Consider the following 23,890-nt stretch of genomic DNA (forward strand, 5'->3'; position numbering starts at 1 on the left):
TTGGGGATTTCAGTGTAGATTTGGGAAGACACGAATTTGGGTTGAAATTTCGGAACGAAACAAAGATTGGGAACATAGAGAAAAAATGGGAACTTCAAAGTTTCATTGTTTGGGCGTTTCAAAGCTTTGAAGGTGTTACAATTTCGATTTCTCACATTCACACGGTTTGAATTTGGATTTGAGAACTTCCATTGACATTTTCTAAGAAAACCTATGAGTGTTTCAGTTTAGGAAAGCAAGAGTGTTTCAGTCTAGGTCTAGGAAGCAAGAGTGTTACAGTGAGAGTGTTTCAGAGGTGAGGTGGAGGAAACTAATGTTCTTGTCGAGGAAACCAACATAATTTTACTCTTTTTTTATTTAGTTTTTTAAAATACTTTAAAATATATTAAAAACTTTCCTATCACCTAACTTTCGTACGTAAAGAGTCCCATTTTAGCTTTCTTATTTTTTTTTTATGATTAATAACATTATCTACGGAATCTTTTGTAGGTAAAAAGCCATTTACATACCAAAAAAGTTCCATGGGTAATTATCCATGAGAAATACAACTTTTTCTTGTAATGTATATTTTACACCTTTAAAGTTATTTCAAAATTCTCACAACCATTTTATCCCTCTTAAACTCCAATAAACTTTTTTCGTTCATCCACTCTAACACACCCACAATCTAAACACTCACTTTCTTTACACTTTACTCTCAAATACTCATACACCACTTTTTCAAATCCCCACACATCTCCATCCTAATATTAAATAATATTAAATTTATCTAAATACAAATATTAATTATTACATAAATTTAACTAACACAAATCTACACATATTTCATACTTCATATTTCATTATTCAATTATTTTTTAAGATAAGGGTAAATTTGTAATATTATATTTTACATATTTAAAAAAAATCAAAATCTCCTCCCAACCTTCTCATTACTCACTCACAAACTCTAATAAATTTTCTTTACTCATCCACTCTAACATATAACAATTCAAATACTTTTTTTTATATATATTTTTCTCTCACATCTCATCCCAATCCAAAAAGTCTATGTAACAAGACCGTGCTTAAATATAAATTGGAATAGTAATGTGTCTCATTTCAATGCTGTCCTATTTTTTTGTCACATCTAAACGAGAGTTTTTTTTTTATTTTTTTTTATTAAGCTTTAGTGAGTTGATTGATAAGACACAATAAAGTTATATTTATATGTCAAAACTTCTTTTAACTATTTTTAAATTTTGATTTGATAATTAATATCACACACTGTTTTTCATTAATTAGACTACTAATCCATCTTTACAATCAAAATTAAAAAAATATTTTGTTTACAGTTGTGTATTTTAACAATAACAAGTAATTGTATATTTAAACTACAATAAAATAAAATAACGAAATAGAAACTAATTTTAAAGATAAAAAATAATTAGTTGCTTGCTTAAATTAGAGAATATTTTATAAATTAAAAAAAAATAGTTTTTAAATTAGTTTTTATTATTATTAAATGGTTTCCAAATTGGTATTTAATTAGTTATCAAGGTTTTTGCTATCAAATTTAAAATTTAAATAATTAGTAGTTCAAACATTGGTAGCTAATTAGTTACCAATTTAGAAATTATTTAACAATAATAGAAACTAATTTAAAAATTAATCTTTTTCTTAATTTTTAAAATAATCTCTAATTTAGTCACTATAATAACTAATTACTTTTTGTCTTTTAAATTGATTTTTATTTATTTTATTTCATGAGATTTTAGTAGTGTTATGTTTTGTATTCAAACTGCATAGAGTGAATATGTATTTATTTTGTAATTTTCTAAGATAAATGAAGTATAGGGTTGACAAAACACACAATCCCACCTCTTTTAGTCTTATTCACTTGGTAAAATAGGTTGAAAATTTTGACCCATTTCATCTCTTTTTAATTATATAAATATTTTTTTTAAGTTTTTAATTAATCAATTAATATATTTAATTGGATAAATTAAAATGATGATTACCTTTACTTGTTAAATTATTTAATGAAAACTTAATTTTTAAATGTTAATGATTTAAATGACATTATTATTCTATATTTATATTTTTTAAATAACACAATAAAAATTTTAATTTTTAATTTTAAAAAATAGATTTAGTGAAAGAGATCAAAGTTAATTGTCTTAGTGAAAACATCTGTTCAATACATGAGTTTAGGATTTATGATTTAGAGTTTAAAATCCTAAATTTAGGATTTATGATTTAAAGTTTACAACCCATAGATTTATTTGAATTGTTGAGGTGATTGGTTATTCCACAAGTTAATGTGTGTGAGTTGTGTTTGTTATGATATTTGTTGTTGTTTGTGTGTGACATGGACATGACATTAAGGAATTGTAAGTTTTATAGGAGTTGTGAGGGGAATACTGTGACAGAGTGGGGTGAGGGATTTCACGTGTGCTGGTCCATACATCATCACCATATTCATTGGAGTTATGCATCTAACATAAATTTACTATTTCATTTCAACCATTTCATGAAGACCCAATTAAAATAAAATAATTAAAGGTTTTTATTCAAAAACTAACAAAATGGGCAGAGGAAATCTTCCTCCAAAGTGATGCATGAATGTATATCAGCCATATGTTGCTTTTGGAAGTATTTGCACGTGTGATGCAACATTTTATCTTTTCATAACTTTTCAACACACTCTAATAATCTATTCATCATCACTTAAGATAATAATATCTTCTAATTAAAATAATTATGTTATATTAACTAACTTTTAAGAAAAAAACAAATCAAATTGTTAAGAAGTGGCCTTTAGTCAGTCCTAACTTCATCCCATAAAATGAGCTTAATAAGGTGAGGTTTGCGCTTTACCATGTTAAAAAATGGATTTTAAGCCTAACTCAATCCTATAAAACTAGCTCGGTGAGGTTTGCACCCACTTATATACTATAAAATGCTCTAATCTTTAGTCGATGTGGAATTTCCAACACAAATTAAAAACATTAAAGTATTAGAACAAAATATCATATTAATAAAAAAACACGATTAAGATTATTAATTTATATTCTTGTAATTAATCAGGAAGATATTATTTTCAAATAACGTATAAAAAGTATAATATGAAACAAATGCTATATATGTACAGTCACATGAGTAATAATTAGCAATAAGGTTTAACATATATAGTTGATAGATAATTGAGTTGTTTAAATATTGAATTGTGTATTGTCTAATCTTGTGATCAATTAGAAAAAGTATTTTGTTTTTAAGAAAAAGAAAATTACATAAACATTTTAGCTGTACTTTGGGTCCACTGCAACTGCAAATGCAATCCTCCAATAAAACAAAACACTTCACTCAAAATAAGGTGCATAAACATGTAGCACCTCAACTACCAATCAACCCAAATAACCAAACCCCACAAATAATGAAGAGTTAGCTAGGAAATGTTTAAGATTTTGTTTAAGCATTATACCCCAAGTTATACCAAAAGATAATTTTTTTAATTTTTATTTTTATGATTAGGTTTTGTTTTGTTCCATGAAGTGAAGAGATTGTGTGTTGTTGGATTGTAGAAGATGCATTGAAATAGTGAATTGAGTTGATTAGTTATGATAAGGAAGAGTGAAAAATGTTGTAGTTTTTGGTGTGATGTGAACATATTTGTATGTAGGGCTTTCTCCTTCCTCAGATCCATGTTTTTGCAAAAAGATTCTTAGCTTTATGGAGTGTGGCTCCACAGCACAAGATGAAGCATCCCACCCATGTGTAGAAGGTCCCCATTTGGGTTTGTTTTATAATTGGGACTGCTTTTGTCTTTGCTTTTATATCCTTCATTCCCACTCATGAAATTTTTTACTTTTTATACAAAATTTAAACACCTTTTTTTTTTAAATGTTGTCACTTTTTTTTTTATGTATACAAGCACAAATTAAAGTATATCTTTTTCCGGTACAAGAAAATCATTAAATAGAAATCAATTTTAGAAACAAAAAATAATTAGTTCTTGACTAAATTAGAAATCATTTTAGAAACTAAAAAAAATTATTGGTTTCTAAATTAGTTTCTATTATTGATAAATAGTTCCTAATTTGGTATCTAATTAGCTACCAAGATTTTAACTACCAATTATTTAGATTCTAAATTTGGTAGCAAAAACCTTGGTAAGCTAATTAGAAACTATTTATCTATAATAGCAACTATTTATCAATAATAGAAACTAATTGGTATCTAATTAGCTACTAAGGTTTTAATTACCAATTATTTAGATTCTAAATTTGGTAGCAAAAACCTTGGTAAGCTAATTAGAAACTATTTATCAATAATAGAAACTAATTTAGAAACAAATAATTTTTCTAGTTTCTAAAATGGTCTCTAATTTAGTCACTATAACAACTAATTATTTTTTGTCTCTAAGATTTGTTTCTATTTAATGATTTTCTTGTAGTGTTCATTTTTAAAACGCTATAAGAAAATCACTAAATAAAAATCAATTTTAAATACTAAAAATAATTAGTTATTATAATAATTAAATTAGATACTATTTTAAAGATTAAATAAATTATTGATATTTAAAATAGTTTTTACTATTAATAAAACTTATAAACTAGTTTTTAAATTGGTATCTAATTAACTATCAAGGTTTAGTTACCAACTTTGGAAAATAAAGTAAGTAATAGCTAAACCTTGGTAGCTAATTAGATAGCAAAAACTAATTTATAAATTATATTAATAATAAAAACTACTTTAAATACCAATAATTTTTTTAATCTTTAAAATAGTATATAATTTAATCAAAATAATGAGTAATCATTTTTATCTTCTATAAACTTAAAAAATAATTACAAATTGAGACTCACTCTGAAATATCTTAGAAAAGCAGATTTCAATAAAACATTTTGGGGTTAATTATAATTTACCAATTTTAATTATCACAAGTAACTTTAGTCTTTCATATTTCAATTATGTGATGATAGTATCATCTTTAAAACACCACAGATTTACAATTTACTTTTTAAGTTTCAAGTGTGTGATTAATCTTATAAACGTGGCAATTAATTGTTCAATCTCCAAATATATTATCAATGTTCACAAATCCTAACTCATGAAAGGACTAATGTGACATACTAATTAACCCATTTGAAACTTGAAGAACCATACTCATAATTCACTATATATAGAATATTGATCGAGATGGTCAACATAACTGAAACGTTAAGTTATATAATAATATTTAACATAAAAAGTTTAAAAAAAAAAACTTTATATAGAACAAAAATTGTAGAATGATAGAACTTAATAAAAGAAAATCCAATTAAAGCTTCTAATAATATGTGTATTTTAGAAGCAATGAATGATGATCTTGTATGTATGGGGACATTTTCCATGTCACAATCCTATACGTCACCCTTTCTTTGAAGCCACATTGGGTAACCTTATGTTACAAAGGAGTACCAAAAGCCATGTGATTGGGTGATTGCTTGGCCACATTGAGGATGAAGCTCAAAGCCTTGTGGGGTTGCCTAATGGGAACTAACTGCCCTTAGTGCCATAAACAACAAGGGCAAAAAAATGGTGTCCCATTGCAATTTTGCATGTTACCCCCCTCGTGTGGGAATATCATAATCATCCTTCCTACCAAAACAAAACCCTTGAAAAGTACTACTCACTAAGGAATTCTGACCCCAATTGGTACACCCCCTCTCAAAAGCACACACACTTATCCCCTCCTTTCAATCTTATCATTTTGAGATTAAACCTTGAGTTTGACATCTCCATCTATCCACATTCTTGCTTTTCTTTAGTAGATCAAAGATGATCATGTACTTCAATTTTCATTTTTCTATCAACACAAATAATCAATACATTGATAATAGGAGAGATATTTCAATCCATATAAAAAAAAAAAAAAGTATAAAACTCCTACACAACCATTCATTTTCATAATGATTGTTATATGGTCCCAAATTTATACCTTTCACCAAAAAACTGATTTTACCAATGCATAAAGATATTCATGATTTCGTAAAAAACCATAAACTTATTCTTTTTTCTTATCAGCGAAAAATCAATTAAATATAATGAAACATTTCAGGAATGTTTTTCAGGAATGTTCTGACCCTTATATAAAAAGAAAAGAAAAAAAAATGATAAAACCAATACAATATAAACCACAACCATGTCTGTCATACACAAAAAAAATTCAAAAGAACCACCTAGCTCGAGATAATTTGTTATCCTTCTATAATTACAGTTATATTCATTTGGATAACAAATCAATTCCTTTAAAAAAAATATATACAACCCACCCATCTTAATTAATCTTAATCCATCTTAGTTTGGAGAAAAACACATATATGTTATATTTAGGGTTTGTGATTACTAGTGTTCCATGAATTGAGTAGTTATGAGAGTTTTAGACTTTGGCAATTGTTAGAGTGATTGTAGTGGATTTAGATCCCCACACACTAAAAATGTGATGTTACAAATTTGATGAAGTCTACATATGAATAGGGACACATCATACTCTAATAGTTGCTACATATAGCTTTCTATATCATAACATAATCAACAATGCTACACTATATATACATTACAAAAACGGATTTCATAACACAGTACAAAAACATAGTTCAATTACTATTGGTTGAATGTTAATTAAATTAAAAGACAAATGATTTATGCTACGAACAGTTTTGGACAAAAGGGAGTTATTGGTACATCTAACACACTTAGTCTTCAACTAAAATACTCTTATTAACTAAAGTAGGACTACTATTTAAAAAAAAATTCCCTTTAAATATTTAACATAACTACTTATTCAAAATTTAGATTCGTGGTATTTTACTAAGATGAAATAATTTCACACTAATTAAAAAGACCTATAAACATGCTTAAACTATTTATTTTCAATTTTATGATGGCCCTTTTTGTTTATTTTATTAAAGAATCAATAAAAAAGTTACCCATATGATTTCATGCATATATACTAATTTAGAAGATACAAAAATAAATTCTTTTTGACATAAATGAAGTTAGTTTACTATCAAACATTTATTCTAGTTGCTCTAGTTTAATCATGATTTTTTTTAAGCTTGAATATTGAGGAATATTTTTTGTTCATAGTAATCCTACTCAATTAAACTAAGATTATATATATTTAAATAAAACATACATGTTATCTGTAAAAAAAAGTATGGTGAATGAGTTTTCTATTAAGATTTATCTAGTGGGAGGTAGCTTCAATGAGTTTTCTTGAGTGAACCAATTTATAATGTACTATAGTCATCTTATTTATTAACAAGGAGAAAAATACTAATATAAAAGTAGAGGATATATATCTTAAGAACTTCACATTCAATCATGTGATAATAAATTTACATGCAATAGGGTACTCATATATAAAGTGTTTAAACTAGCTAAGTTAAACAACTCTACTAATCAATGTAGTGCTTTTGAATGGACAAGAAAAGTTTGGCTTGAATGTAATAAACTAATTAATCATAGTTTAAAAGGCATAATTGAGAACATGAACCCCACTATTGGTGAAGAAAGCAACCAAATCATCTTGAAAGAGGAAGGATATATTATGTTATTGATGAAGCCTTGTATCCCACACATAACACATAATGAAAAGTTGGGATAATAAGATTTAGTGTTTTGTTTTATTAATTCCTCTGAGATTGGTAGCATGTGTGTGATACTTCCTAACCTACCTAATCACATGCTTCATAAACAAGAAAATTTATTGGCTGAAGTGACTGATTATGAGAAAGTTTTATATATAATATGCCCTCATAAATGATTGTCACAAATCAAAACCCTAGGAGTCTGTGTTTGAATGAGTGCAAATTCACAGGCTCAAGGTTGACTTGATCCCCTCGTTATTCTCAAAAACTTTCACTTGCTGAATCTGTGTCGGTGGATATATAAACTAGTACCCCATTATGCTAATTATAGTTTAATTAACAAGTTAATTAATCAATTTAATCAACAAACCAATAATGGAATTACTCTTCTAATATCGATGGTTTCAAAGTGGTTTTCTTGGTTCAAGTGAAGGTTTGGTCTTGGATTACGTCCAAGTCTCTCTATTTTTTTTTCCTTTTTCGATTGGTGTCTCGAACTTTGATCTGTATGATAATGATTTCTTGATATATTTTTGAGTTCAGGTGTTTATTTTTAGAATTTTAATTTTAAGTTAAGTCAGGGATGTTTTGTAATCATAGACGTTCGGTGGTACGAGTTTTAGAATAAAGTGTCTTAAATATTTTATTATGTATAAATGTTGAACCATCCTTAAAGTGATTCATATTTATTTATTTTTTATTATCAATAAAAAAAAACTCATCCAATGTGTCACATGTCTAAGTAATAAGGATCATTTGAAAAGGGTGCCCTAAGAATTTGGACTAATCATAACTAATAATCACACTCCTAAGTATGTGCCCTTCTAAATTGAGATTTTGAAAATCTTAGAAGAGCTTTGTGGGTACAACACTCTTTATTTCTCTACTTTTCAAACCAAAAATTTAAGCGGATCTCTCGGATTTGTGTTTGGATGGTGCAAAAAAAGTAGAAAATGACTGCCATGTGAAAGTGATGTTTCAATTGGCGTTTTATATAAATTACAATTGCAATTCCTTCTATTACTTTAATTTAATAGTTCTATATTAATATACCTTCAAAAGATTTAATCATTATATAGCCTTTATATTTTTGTATTATTTACCCTTGTGGTGTACAATCTTACGAAGACGTTGGCTAAAATTGTTCCCTACTCTCATAGGTTTCTAAAGAATTTTGATTCTTTCAACAATTTTGAGTTTTGAGAAAACTTTAGCATGTGATTAGCTTTGGATTTCTAGTTTAGAAATGAACATAGTGCTCATAATATAGTAAAATTGATTTCAAATGCATGTGATACTTTTTTAGTAGTCATATTTTATTAAAGGTAATATGATTGAGTAATGTTATATATGGACTATACATTTTTTTTTACCATTTAGTATAAATGGAAACAATTATGACTGAATGTGATTAAAATACGTGTTTAGATTTAAATAATTTTTTTTATTAAAGTGTGAATTATTTTTGGTATTCTAAGAATTATTTCTTTGTTGCTATGTTTGCTTGCGTTTTATTTGGATGGTCTTATTTGTTTTTTTTTATATATATATAGACGGTTCGTGTGTTTAAATGATAATTAGACGATGTTATGGTATGTATTATACTTAGATGTTTAATGAATTTCTTCTTCTATAGACGATTTGATGAACTTTTTTTTTTCTATACCTTCTCTTGCTTTCTGTTTTTTTTTTTCACTATTTTCTTAAAATATGTTTAAAGTCTTTTGATCAAATTTTAAGCAATACAAATAGTTTGAATTTAAAAGTGAAATACTATTTCCCATTTCTTTAAAATCTAACACATCCCATTTCTTTACATCATTACATTTCACTTTTGAGAAATAGAAAGATGAAGAAAGAACACAAAGAAGATGAAAGGTGTACTAATTCAATTAACAAGAGCAAAACTAAAAAAAAATAAAATTTGAATAATTATGCTATGAACTCAGAAATTGATGTCTTGTGGTGAGTTTTTATATTGAAAAAACTAAGAAGGCTTCTCTGTCGGATGAAGGGTAACCACCAGATGAGTGGCCTAGCCAGCAAACTGTGTCGGAGTAAAATGGAATAATAATTTTCTTCTTTCATAACTTTTTTTTTAACTTTATTTTATTCTTTCTTTGAAACTCATTCATACAGCAAAACATGGAGGAGCACAGTGGTGTATCTTATGGTATGATTGGTCTGCATCATAAGCACAGTAATCATAACCATTTTCCATGCATTTTTAATTGCCATATTAACACACTTTCATCATTTTCTTCATTTTTATAACCAAACTTCCATTTCCAAATCACCATGTATTAATATATTAGTAATTTCCACCAACTTGTGATGCTTGTGCCCTTCCTTTTATCATATCAAACCTATCATTTTCAGCATTTTTCAGCTCTATTATTTGCCCTCTCTATGTAGGATTTCTTTAAATATAAGTAAGAAATGCTTTCGGAAACTTCTTTATTGAAATATAGAGCAAAGTTCTAAAAAGAATTTTCTAATATTGTTTCTAAATTGAATCATTGTTATGTTTATCAAAATTTGGCTTGATGAATGTTATCCAGGTATGATTCTCATTTTTTTTGACACGTATATAGTGATTGAGCTAAGAAAATCAATGAACGGAATTTATGGGAATCATAGTGAATGTATTTTTAATAGATTAATTATTATTACAGGTTATAAAAATTTAGTGAGAGATTAATAGAAGAAAATTTGAATGATGTTGATTTCTCTCAGCAAGATCTGTGGAAAATGAAAATGAAATATGTGATTCAAGAACTATGCTGTGAATGGGCCCTCAGTCCATTTATAGTACAAGCTATCTTGCCCATAGGTATGAGGGTGCAAATTGCAAGTCTTGTTGTACCCTCTCGTAGGCCCATATTGTCGTAATATAAAAAAATTATCTAAAAAACAAAAAATGGCCCATGCAGGTTTCGAACCTGCGACCTTCGCGTTATTAGCACGACGCTCTAACCAACTGAGCTAATGGGCCACTTGTTTATGAAATTTTTGTTTACATTTATATTTATATTAAAAGAAAATACAAAAGAGTGAAGATACCTTTCACAAAGGAGGCATGAGGATGCAAATAGCAGGTAATATTAGGCAATTGCTTCCTGCACCCAATCAATTACTTCCTGCACCTGACAAACTTTTAAAATCCAATTCTGCTATTGTCTTCTTTATTTTGAAAAAGGTGTAGGGTGCAGAGAGAAACTTGGTTTTCCTCTTCTCTTTGGTTGGTGCTAGTTTAAGCTGCGTAGGTGGTTTTAGTGTAGTGGTGGACGTGGTAGCTTCGTTTCCTCTCGCTGTCCAACTTCGTCAAGACGATGCCGCCTCACTGACCACCACCACCACAATCGACGTCGTCGTTCGGTAGGTCTTCGTCACAGGTAAGCGCCGAACAAAAAATGACACAAAGAAGAAAGCGGCAGAAAGATTGAAAAAGAAGGAGACTGCAGTGTGTTGGGTGTTGTTGGATGCAGGGAAAACTAAGGGGATGACATAAAACCCTAATTTTCATTTCATTAAGGTTAGTTTAGTCTTTTCACCTAAGCAATTGGGTGCCAATCATATTTGATTGGGTGCAGGTAGAATCTGCCGTAATATTGTACCCTCTCGTAGGCCCAAAAAACATGTATCTTAAATGGCCCATATACTCCCAAGTCCACAGTGAAAAAAAAATAATTTCAAAAACATTGGCCTATGCAGGTCTCGAACCTGCGACCTTCGCGTTATTAGCACGACGCTCTAACCAACTGAGCTAATAGGCCATTTTGTTAGTCAATTTTCACAAAAGTTTAATATTAGATTAATACTAATAATTGAAATTATTGTACCCTCTAGTAGGCCCATAAAACATGAATATTAAATGGGCCATATGAAGTCAACAAAGTGGAATAAAAAATTTTCTAAGAGAAAAATTGGCCCATGCAGGTCTCGAACCTGCGACCTTCGCGTTATTAGCACGACGCTCTAACCAGCTGAGCTAATAGGCCATCTTTTAGTTCCATTAAGCTTTTTTGTAAAATATTTATTTATGTGAGTATTAATAATTCTTGTCAATGCAGCAGATTTCTTGTACATGGATCTATCCTAAAATCCCTATTATATGGATCTAACAAATAACATGTGTATCACATTTGAATAAAAATAACCTCGTAATCATAGTACCCTTATTAAGATATGTGCTTCACTCTATTATATTATCTTATTGTAGGTAGTATACTTTCTTAATAATTTTACAACAAATATTACATCATGTTGAGTATAGTTACTAAGATATATTAGTACTCCTATAACACTAAAATGTGATATTTTAGAGTCAAGAAAGTTTTTCATCTTTCTCGAGTTATAAAAAAGATTTTTATCTACATCTAGAAACCTTACTACCATCATAACATGTATGTTTTATCTATATAAAACTTTAAAAATACCTTTGTTATATAATTTTCGGTGATATATAAGAAATATATTTATTTAAATGTAGAAAATGTAGTCCCACCAATCAATTGCTTTTGTATGTGTTTAGAAGTTCTAACCATTCCTTTGTATGTTTTTAGAAGTTGTAAACATATGATATCTACATACAATAATTATGACAAATTTATTTTAGGATTTTTTCATATAAATAGAAGGACAAATATGATATTTTTACACGATTCTTTGAACAAATACTTAATAAGACAATTATATAGCATGTGTCCTTGATTTAATTCATAAAGAAATTTGTTTTATTTAATTGAATAATCATCTCTAAAATTTATAATGTTGAAACTCTAGAATTTGTATTGTTGAAAAAACTAAATATTTCAAGGAGTTTCATAGAACTATAAAATAGGTTGTCACAACATCCATTAAATATTATTTTAAACCTTCTTTTGCAACAAGATTACTTAAATATTGAAATATAGTTTGAAGCAAAACAATTGAACATGTCTCTTGAAAATCAATACAAGATATTTGTGAAAAAAACCTTAATCAACTAATTGAGTTTTGCATGTAACATTCTTATTTTTCTTTTTGCATAAAAAAAAATCATATATATCTAATTGGTTCACATATTTATGGTTTTGAACTACAAGTCCAAAACTAAGTGATGAGCATGGTTTTACTCACACTTAATAGCTTTAATCATATATGTTTTTGACTAAAATAATGTATAAATCCACTGTTCTACTAATTCTTGTTTTTTAGCAGAGTAAACAATTTAACTAGATAGTCTAATGGTTACATGAAGTAGATAGTCTAATAGTCTAGTAGACAATGTTTACCATTGTGAATGAACTGAAACACACAAAAGTCTAAGTTGTTTATCTGTATAAAAAAGAGAAACACAATCTGAGTTAAAGAATTAGTGAATAAAATATGTATTATACAAAGAAAAAAAATTAGAAACAAAATTGGAAACAAAACATTCTACAAAAATACGAAGAAACAAAGTTCACGATAAAACTGGAAACAAAATCCGAGAATTATGAAAATTTAGAAACTGAGAAACTATGAACAAAATATGAACTAGAATATTATTTCGAAATCCTTGGAGCTTAAAAATCTATAAAAAGATACAAGTTTCAAGGAGAAATCATATGGCTAAGTTGAAAGCCTGGATCTGGATGAAAAATAAATTGTTTGTTGTTACCTTTTCCTACTCTGACTAGATTCTGTGTCCAACACACTGTCTTAAATCTATTAGGTAGTTCTAACTTACATGGGCATGTATTTGACTTTACTATTTATTTATACTTCATACTATTATGCGGTAAGTTATCTGTTTTTGTTTGAGAAAGTTCATTTCTGTTTGGTTTGTGTGACGTTGTGACTCAACTTATTGTAATCTAATTTTTAAATCCAAGTATAGTGCTATTTGGTTGGCAAAAGTCGGGAAAAAGGATGTTGTGTGTGGTTCTGCACAATATTGATGCATTGAAGAAGATGTGATTTCAACAAGTGCAATAAAAATTGATAAACAATGTATCCATTTGTATTTGGATGAACCATCTCCTTCGATTTTACTGAATGACAACATATCAACATCTGGGTGAGTTCAAGCATGCAGGGGATCATCTCAAAACTCGTACCTTACAATAAAACACCTTCAACTTGAGCATGATGGATCACATAACTAAATAGAATGTCATATAAATCGTTTTGTGAAATAATTGATCTTGATTTCTAGGAACAAGATTGTTATTTTTTTTTGTAGGTACAAGATTGAGGTCCAATACCAAGATGTTTTTATGTGTAGGGTGCATGGTCACCAAAAACATGATCTTTTAATGAATTTTATGTTATATATGAATTGAGACATCCCTTAAATGTTTCAATTAATTCATTTTATTCTTTGTTGAGAAAAAAAAAATCTAAAATGAAAAACATACAAATAAGATAAGAAAAAATAGATTTAAGTTATATATATATATATATATATATTTGAAATATATAAAAAGTTATTTATAATTCAATATATGAAAGCATGTAACATAGGATTAAACATTTCAAAACCATATATAATCGACAACTAGTTATATGAACATATCATAAGTGTATATAAGAAGGGAGTATTTGAGTTATTGTAAATCTTCTTCAACCTTGGGACCCTTCTGATAGAAATTTGTACGAAACTCTCTACATGTGATGGATTTGTAGATTGGTTGAGTATTGTTTCCTTTGATCAAAGCTTGTGCAGGTTCTATGATGCTTTCAAACGATGGATACACGAAATATACAACACTTGTGCGTGCAATTCTCGAATTCGTCACAGCTCTGTGTTCTACACCAACAAGCCTTCCATTGCTGATAATCTGCAATAAGAATCAGAGAACAAATTAATGATCAAATTTAATTTATTTCCATGTTTAAGTAACAATTAATTTAAGTAAGCATTCACAGTTTCTCATGAAGAGACAATAATATAACATTGACTTTATATATATATATATATATATATATATATATATATATATATATATATATTATATGTAAGTCGTGTTTTTGTTACCAACTATCAAATTATTAGATAATTGATTATCATTTTTATTATTTAATAAAAGCTACACAACTTTGGATGATAACAGGATTAAATCACTCTTGCCTAATGCATTCATTGCATTGCGATCTTTTCTTAAAAAATAATAATTAAGAGCAATAATATAATATAATTTTCAATTTTATGTTTGAGAAAAATATGTTATGTCCGTAGGTGCAAAATGATTTTGTATAATTATTCAATCATAATTTATCTTGGTAAGTTTATTGATTTTCACAACTACTTTAAAATTCATAATAATAACAGTATGTTTAGAGTATGATTATTAAATTCTCTCTATTATGAAGATAAACATATCATACCACTTATTATACATTAGTGTCTATTTGACATGGCTGATTTTTAGCGAATAAATAATAATTAAGACAAAAATAATAATGATTTTGTTCATATTTATAAAACTATCAAGTAAACTCTTTTAACTTGTTAAAAATAAATTTATTGACTAAGTTATATATTATTTTATAAACTAAAATTTATTAATATTTAGAGTGACTTTTATTATTAATAAAAATTTATAAATTACTATTTAACATTATCTATCTAGATTTTAACTAGTAACTATTTTATATTTTAAATTAATCACTAATCAACACCATGAAAAATTAAATTAAGCAGATTCTCTTGCACAAATTTATGAGATATTTTAGATACATACTTGCAAAAAGATATTATGCCATGATTGTAATATATATAATTTGTTAAATTGGGATGAAAGTTATGTCAAATGAGAGAATATTAAAAGCAAAAGGGGAGAAATTGGGTTGCATGAAATGAAATGGTAATAACCTGTAAGAGAAGACCAATGTTAACCACAAAAGCATTGGGAATAGGGTAAACACCAATCCATTCCCCATTCTTTAGGACTTGAAGTCCTTCAACCTCCTTATCTTGAAGCAGAATGGTGATAATTGTAGGGTCCCTGTGCCTAGATACACCCAATGTTAAACTTGGTTCAGGGCAAGGAGGGTAGATATGAGAAGCCACTGATGGATTTTCAGAGAGTTCACCACAGAAATACCTTGCCTCAAGCCCTAACCCTTCACACATGATCTCCAAAATTTCAAGGCTAAGTTTGTTCATTTCTCTGGTATAGCTTCCAACAATCTCCCTATAAACTTCACATCAAAGCTTCTGTTAATTGGCTAATTATAAAATAATTAAATTATATAGAACCTTTCACAAACCTTTTATAATATGTCTTAAGTGTTGTTAATGCATTTTTTATAAATTAGAAAATAAAATACATACAAATTTGTTGTGATTATAAAGTGTAATTATTGTCTAATAATTATTGCCTGAAATTGTCTAATAATTTCATTATATTTCTTAATGTGCTTTAGCACATCAAAACCTTCTTTATAAAAAAAATTAATAATTTCTTGATGACAATCCAATCACGTCTCGTTAATTTTAGAAGCAAAGGGATCAAAACAAATCAAATTATTTTCATTGCAAAAGTATATATTTCAATTTGATAACGATTTTTTCCCAAAATTATAATGCCACGATAGTGATCGATCCATAAAGAAATGTGTTATTGTGTTATTGAAGTTGACCTCTTTACATAGCTACGTAATCTTGACAGTAATAATTAATGTTTCATGATTAATTTAAAATGAGTTTTAAAACAAATATAAGAAAGTTGGTAATGTTATAATGTCTAACAAATATAATAGATGAAAACTAAATTAAATTATGATGAAAACACTAGCATAATACAAAATAAATGAAAAATTATGTTGAAGAAAAATATGCAAAATAAATTGACCTGTAGTTAGACGGTTTCTGAGGCCAATAGTGCAGGTTTTCCCCAGAAGGAGGACAAGGATGAACCAATGAATCCTTCCAAAAATGAATCGAAATTTTCTTGTAATTCTCACCACTAGTGTAAATCTTGAAGCTTCCTTCTGGGTCCTTGGAGCATTCATTTACCTTATCTTGAGGAGGCATGGCATGGAATTCTTTAAAAATGTTCAGTGTTTGGTCCATCAAATCCTGGGAAACTCCATGGTTGATCACCTATTTCACAGTTTTTTTTTACTAGGTCAAATTTTCAGAAAGAGTGAAGAAAGTTGCAGTGAGATTGACATGAACCTGGAAAAAGCCATATTCCTCAGAGGCTTTCAAAATTTGTTGAGTGATGTGAGCACGGTCACCTCCTCCAAGATCAATAACTGGTATGGCTTCATGTGAAGAACTAAGCACTTTTCCAGGTCTATTTTCTGGTAACTGAACATACGATGGGGGCACTGAGGAATCACCATTGTTCCAGCTTGAGAGAAACATCTGATTCATCTTTCAATTCTTCTTTCTTTGGATCAAACTTGATGATGACTTTTACAACCTCTCTAACTCTTCTTTTATAGTTAAACTTGCATACGTGGCGCACAAGCGATGTCATCTATGTAACTCTACTATGTTCCTTATATCCCTTACCTACACATTTTTAAACCTATTTTATTATTACACTAAAAGAAAATTATAAAATAAAAATCAATTTTTAGAGACCAAAATAATTAATTGTCATAATAACTAAATTAAAGATCATTTTATAAACTAAACAAAAAATTGGTTTTCAAATTAGTTTCTACTATTGTTAAATAATTTATAAATTGATATTTAATTAGCAACCAAGGTTTTGACTACCAATTATTTAGGTGAAATGAAGGAGGCACAAAGTATGGAGGAAGCCTGGAGTGATGTGCGGTCTAAGCTGCAAAATTGTAGACAGGGTGTTGGAGATCCCACATCGACTAGAGATTAGAGTCTTTAATTGTATATAAGTGAGTGCAAACCTCAACCTCATGAGTCAGTTTTATGGGGTTGAGTTAGGCTTAAAGTCCACTTTGTAATATGGTATCAGAGCCATTTCGAGCCTATCCTAGCGAGTGTTTATGTTGGGTCTCGACGTGAGGGGGTGTGTTGGATATCCCACATATGGGGAGAAGAAAATAAGATTGTTCTCAGAATGGCTTGAGGGGGTGTGTTGGATATGATTGAGCAAAAAGAAAATTGCAGGCTTGGGTTTGGAGAAGGAGCTAAATCTGATAAAGATTCTGAATCAGATTTTTAGGTAGAGAATGGAAGATATTTAGGCTTCCCTAACAGTGGTTTATTCTCTACTATGCTTTGTTATCCATTATGTGTTTTGATGTTGATCCAATATATATGATTACATAGGGATTTCTGGAAATTTAAAGATAGGTGAAGAGATTTTTTTGGTATATGTATAAGGGTTGGGACACTCTTGAAGTGTCTCATTTAATTCATTGATGATAAAAAAACACACATTTTAATTAAACAAAGATTTGAATTTCAATTTATGCACTTGAACAAGATACTTTTTTTTTTTCTTTCTAAGTGGTCAAACTTTCTTCCAAGAAATATACAATACCTAAAGGTAGGTCTTTCCTTAATAGGAAGATATTTTCATCCATCATATTTTTCCTCCAATATCAAACACCACAACACTCCCTTATGTGAAACATGTTCCAACCCCACCTTAAGATCATAGTCTTGTTAAACATCACAATATCTTTATTGCCAAAACTCTCTTCCTTTCAGTCTACAAATACTTTACCAACTAATCCATATGTTATCTTCCTTTCTATGTTATAGCCCCACAAAAATATACTAGACCTTTATTTTCCCAACCACCCTTGTATGAATTCTAGGGGGAGGGGGGAATAAGTACATAAAGAATAAAGGTAAAAATGAAAACACAAGACACACCCTTCTCACCACATATAAATCTTTTTGTCTCTAACTCACTAATTATTTTCAAACTTATTAATAACCAATTTCTCTATCTCATTCTTTTCTCAAATTAACTCTTACCGAAAGTCTTAGATACACAAAAGTAACCTTTAAGATTTTGTAATTCAAAATACAAGTCATAACTTAATTGATTTTCTGATTCATTTTAAAAACATGTCAAATTTTTTTTATTTAAATAGTTTTATTTTCAAAATTAAATTTAGACATAACAAAAGCTAAAAGATTGTCATCACCACTACAATATTTTGCTAATTTGCATAACAAATATGATGTGGTAAATAGCAATTCATAATTTTATTTTTTTTGGTATAAAGCAGAAGGATTGACTTATATATCTCGTTCACTATTAGAAAATTGTTAAATATTGTTAAATAGTAACAAAAAATATAGTTAGTATTGACCAAATCAATTGTGATAAAAAATTATTTTTATGATTTAATAATCAAAATAGTAACTACATATTTAGTCACATAAAATTGTTCATCAAATTTGTTACTACAATATGTTTAATGTTATATTTTTGGTTTTAACAAAGATTTGAAATAGACTTAATGAGAATTAAGTCTTTAAACTCTGTTATCCTATAATTGTTCAACTTTAATTAATAAGATCATTATATATTCTTCATTCTTAAATGGACTCGTGATTGGCATCAAGCAAACAATGTTAAAAATGATTTATTAAAGTAATGAAGTTTGATGTTATTGATGGAAAGAGACTCTTTCTTGTTTATTCCGAATATTAGGTTGTCTAAAGCATGCAAAAAGCTTAATACAATGTATCTTGGTCAATTTATGGAAATTGACCCATCAATCTAGAAGAAAATTATGTTGAACCCACAAGTTAAGTTGTTTTACAGAATTCACAGTACCACTAAAAGAACATTCATATTTTTTTAACTTTGGTTGTTAACAAATCAACGTAGATTAGGGGAAAAAGTAAGACTAAGGAGAACAATATCACGTGATGATTCAGTGGCACAGTTGCATTGAATTAATTTAACACACTTTAAGGTTAGATTTTTTCAAATAAAATGTTGAGTTTGAGATTTTATTATGAAAAAACTAATTTGATTCAAACTAAACCAATTTGTGCGATTGATTTAAAAGGTTTTTTTATGATTTTTAATTTTTAATTATAATTTTATTTTCTTATTAAAGATTTACGTTTTAATTTTTAAATTAAAACATAATATATATAATATAAAATATGTTATTCAAAATTTGATAAATATATTAAATAATAAATTAACAAAATCAAATATTTAATATAATTAAAAACTTAAATTATATATTTTTTATAGTCTAACACCAATAAATATGTAACAAGACTTGAAGCCAAGTTCCTTGAATGATTAAAAAACCTTTAACTACTATACCAAACAATTTTTTTTATCATATTATGACTTTTACTATACTTATTATTATTATTAATATCAATATTATCATTAATATCAATATTATTATTATTACAGTTATTAAAAATATTCTGTATATGTAATGTTTTATATATGGATACAATTCGTATGTAATTATTCACGGATCATGACGCCAAAATTACATACAGATTAAATCCGTATGTAATTACTTTTGGCTTACATAAGGAAAAATTCGTATGTAATCACTTTTATTTTTATATATGGAAAAATCCGTATGTAATCACTTTTATTCTTACATACGGAAAAATCCGTATGTAATGTCTATTTACATACTGAATTAAATTCGTATGTAAATATTCGTATGTAATGCTCACTTTACAAACGAATTTGGATTCGTATGTAATAATCGGTATGTAAATGGACAATTTCTTGTAGTGTCTTTGACCTTGCATCCTACCTCCACACTATAAAATATAGAAGTTTGTTTGCATAAAATTAATAGAACAAATTAGTTCTCAGTTTGCACAGATCATTGTTGATAAAATCGTAAGTATAACTATACCTAATAATATTCTCAATTCTGCATCATTTGTATGTAAAGTAGTTAGGGATACACTTATTTACTCTTGATAGGTTGTAGGATTCGTTGGAAAGCAGACCACTTTGGTCTTACTTATTCCCCATGGTTGTGATGATATACTAATGATGACCATAAGAAGATTAGAGCACCCAAGACGTGTTCATTGTTATTGGTGGTGGTTGGGGCCTTTGTGATTAATTTGGTACACCATCACGAAAGAGCAACAAGAAATCTTGCAATCAAAATGCCTTGAAGCAATAGTTTGATGAGAAGTTTGAATCCTTTTCTCATTCTCAACAACAGACTCAAGAAACACTTTATACAATTCCTACGGTTATTCAAGTGAACTCTAAAGGAAGTTAAGTTGGTGTAAATCACTGATGTAACAAACTAGTGGGAGTTATATATTGAAGATCCCCGCATATAGTGATAATTGGTTGAGCAGTAGAGGATGGTTAACCATCCATGGTGTCCCTTAAGGGTTATAATATGGGCTGACCCGCCCTATTTTGCTCCACCCTGCATTCGACCTGCCAAAAATGGGTCGAGGCAGACTACCCCAAACAAGTTTACGGGTTAATAGGTTCGACCTACCCTGCATAATTTTTGCATTTGCGAGCCTACAAGCTAGTCCACATAAATTAAAAATAATTGAAAAAAAATCAAGTCATTTGTATTTTTTTAATCCCAAATTTGAGTATCTTATATAAGGAAGCAAACTATGAAAAAAAAATATTAAAGTGGATCATGAAATAAAATTTAAATTTGTACTTGTAAATATATGATATCAGTGAAATAGTGAATTAAATTGTATAGTTATATTCAACACACAAACAATACTACATAATAATAAAGAATTTTAAAAATTAATGCAAGTTGCGAAATGACGCAAAATAACCTACATTTTTTACCCGCACAGACTATGGGTTATGCGAGCTAATAGGCTTAAGTATCCACCTTACCCTACACTTTTTTTCGCAACAAGTTGGGACTTGCTTGCATTTTTCAGTCTGTAATATCATCCCTAGTGTCCCTCTACAACAAAATTGGACGCAAGTAGTGGTTGATGAAGCTCAAGTTGCTTTAGGTCGAGTGCCTTTACCCAATACATAGCTGCAACTGGTGGCAAAGGCTTTAAACACATTTTTGGCTTGGCTAGACATTTGGTCATGCCACCCTCAACACGGGCGAAGGTATTATGTCACATTTCTTTTTGTTTGTTTTCTTATTCTTATAAGTTTATCAATGTTGAACTAACTTTTGTATTTTGTATGTTTATAAACAAGTTAGGAGAGGACCTATTGATGATTATGAGATGAAAGAATCTGAAGATAATTCCATAGGAAGTTTTTAACCATATTATCAAGGCTGAGGCGAAAACTCGTGCATTTACATTAAAGTCAACGCTTTTGTTGTTCCTTTGTAATTTTACCCACTAGACACATTAGAGATTATCGAATGAACCTCCATGTTAAACATTTTAGGCATACAACTATATGAAAGTCACATTTCATTTATGTTTCCTGGTATTATACTAATTACATTTAACAAATGATTTCATTGTATTAGATACAATCAAAACAATGAGTATGAAACAAGGTAAATAAGAAGTATATGGATTAGTTCAGTCTCAATCCATCTAGAAGTCTAGAAACACAAAAGGTGCAATCTAACAATACTTACAAACATAGATGAATAACTTACATATTTAATATAGTATAAGTTATTTAAATTCCAAGTTTTACTCATACTCAAGTATTCTAAAATGTATTTAATAATTAAATATTTCAAAGAATATTGGCAATTGAGTTATTATCCACTAAAATTAGTTATTAGGTAGTCATTCTTTGTTAATAGTTTGATTATAAACAATTAATTATTTTATTTACATTATAATCAACCAAAGAATTATCTAAAAAAATTAATATAACTTTTTTTTTTGTTTATATTCACTTTTATCCACAAAGGTTCAATACCTATATAATAACATCATCACGAAGTGTCTGCTTTTACTCATACTACCTTTTAAATACATTGTTACTATCTCACTAACTTTTATATTTGGCTATTTAGTGATCAAATATCACAACTTGAAAAGAAAGTTGTTTTCTTTTTCAACAACCGGTCCAACAACACTACATATTTTAGTAAAATTGAAAACAAATATTTTAAAATTAAATAATTAATTTTAAATTTAAGAAAAAAATATAAAAAAAAAAGTGATATGGTTAAAATATTTTAAACCGTGATTAAAAAAAATTGAGGGATGTCACGTATTAATTGTACCCTCTAGTAGGCCCATAAAACATGTTTAAATGGCCCAATTCTTGAAAATAAAAAAAAGTTATCAAATTTTGGCCCATGCAGGTCTCGAACCTGCGACCTTCGCGTTATTAGCACGACGCTCTAACCAACTGAGCTAATAGGCCTTTTGTTTATACGATTTTGTCATAAAGTAAAGTTTAATATAATATTAATAATTGAAGTGAGTATTAAAAGAAAATAGAAAAGAGAGTGAAGATAGAAGGAAGAGAATGGATAACATTACAGCAAGTGAAGTAGCTGGTTTGGGAGTGGGTGCTCTGCTCCTCTCTGCCACCCTTGCTGCCACCAAAGTCGATGCTTTCTTCTCTTCTTCTCAACGCAGGTTCTCTCTCTCTCAATGTCTTGTGTATGGTTATTTTTCATTAACTGCTTCATTATATGATTCTATGCCATTGTGTTGAACCTTTCACAAACCTTTGAATTGTACTGCACAAATGATGAAGTGAATTTTGATGGCTAGATTCTTAACGTTGATCATCACAGAATGGTTTTCGTTGAGAATTAGAGAATTTCTGTTATTAAGATAAATATAACTGGTAGATTCTGTAGAAGTATGATGAGAAAAATGTTGTAAAGAAACTCTGCAGGGAGACATTGGTGCTTTTTGTTTTTTTATATCCTCTCTTTGTTGAGACATGCTGCAATCCCTAACTTGCAGCTCATTGGAGATGTGCAAGCGGTGTGGCAACCTGAGGCGATTGGCTTGCTCCAACTGCAAAGGAACCGGGTCTATTAGAGAAGGGGGAATACTTGGTATTAAGCCTGTTGAGGGTTTTTTTGAAACATTTGGCGACAGTGAATCAAAGGTGAAGCAGATAGCATGTGTAAAATGTCAAGCCAAAGGTTATTTTTCATGTCCTAATTGTTCTCAACTATAGCATTCTGAACTATGATTATAACTCCTCATATGTGGTGGTATAACTGAAGAATTCACATGTACTAAAGATTAAACAATTCAAAATATATATCTAGATGTAACTTTACCTTATATATACGTACTTTAATATTGATTTAGGTTTAAAGTTTATTTCTTAAATGTTTTGTTAATCAGTTATTTTCATTTCATACTTCGTCAGTGTTCTTAATTTACTAGTTTTGAACCCATTTATGTGTGCTAAATGGCACACCACAAGATCTTATTTAGTTCCTTCTACTAAGTT

General features: G+C 28.5%; 2 protein-coding genes and 4 non-coding genes across 7 annotated transcripts; 1 reads left to right on the forward strand and 5 right to left on the reverse strand.

Moving 5' to 3' along the window:
• Positions 1-10,537: 10,537 nt before the first annotated feature.
• Positions 10,538-10,611, reverse strand: TRNAI-AAU (transfer RNA isoleucine (anticodon AAU)). Its single transcript has one exon. It is a non-coding gene; the product is annotated as a tRNA-Ile (tRNA).
• Positions 10,612-11,318: 707 nt separating this feature from the next.
• Positions 11,319-11,392, reverse strand: TRNAI-AAU (transfer RNA isoleucine (anticodon AAU)). Its single transcript has one exon. It is a non-coding gene; the product is annotated as a tRNA-Ile (tRNA).
• A 151-nt stretch (positions 11,393-11,543) lies between these two features.
• TRNAI-AAU (transfer RNA isoleucine (anticodon AAU)) lies at positions 11,544-11,617 on the reverse strand. Its single transcript has one exon. It is a non-coding gene; the product is annotated as a tRNA-Ile (tRNA).
• A 2,400-nt stretch (positions 11,618-14,017) lies between these two features.
• Positions 14,018-17,069, reverse strand: LOC137837023 (protein DOWNY MILDEW RESISTANCE 6). 2 transcript variants are annotated; one of them, XM_068645836.2, is made up of 5 exons: positions 16,765-17,004; positions 16,439-16,689; positions 15,689-15,778; positions 15,457-15,595; positions 14,018-14,422 (listed from the first exon to the last, which is right to left on the reverse strand). In XM_068645836.2, exons 1-5 carry the CDS (start codon positions 16,963-16,965, stop codon positions 14,189-14,191), a joined length of 915 nt encoding a protein of 304 aa, XP_068501937.1. In that variant the 5' UTR covers positions 16,966-17,004; the 3' UTR covers positions 14,018-14,188. The 2 variants fall into 2 exon arrangements, with proteins under 2 accessions (XP_068501937.1, XP_068501936.1); XM_068645835.2 differs by having other exon boundaries at positions 15,457-15,778; positions 16,765-17,069.
• Positions 17,070-22,760: 5,691 nt separating this feature from the next.
• TRNAI-AAU (transfer RNA isoleucine (anticodon AAU)) lies at positions 22,761-22,834 on the reverse strand. Its single transcript has one exon. It is a non-coding gene; the product is annotated as a tRNA-Ile (tRNA).
• A 60-nt stretch (positions 22,835-22,894) lies between these two features.
• LOC137837024 (uncharacterized) lies at positions 22,895-23,718 on the forward strand. The gene is made up of 2 exons (XM_068645837.2): positions 22,895-23,052; positions 23,389-23,718. Exons 1-2 carry the CDS (start codon positions 22,940-22,942, stop codon positions 23,606-23,608), a joined length of 333 nt encoding a protein of 110 aa, XP_068501938.1. The 5' UTR covers positions 22,895-22,939; the 3' UTR covers positions 23,609-23,718.
• Positions 23,719-23,890: the final 172 nt, after the last annotated feature.

Source organism: Phaseolus vulgaris, chromosome 4 (assembly GCF_051622355.1).
Source record: "Phaseolus vulgaris cultivar YP4 chromosome 4, ASM5162235v1, whole genome shotgun sequence".
NCBI lineage: Eukaryota > Viridiplantae > Streptophyta > Magnoliopsida > Fabales > Fabaceae > Phaseolus > Phaseolus vulgaris.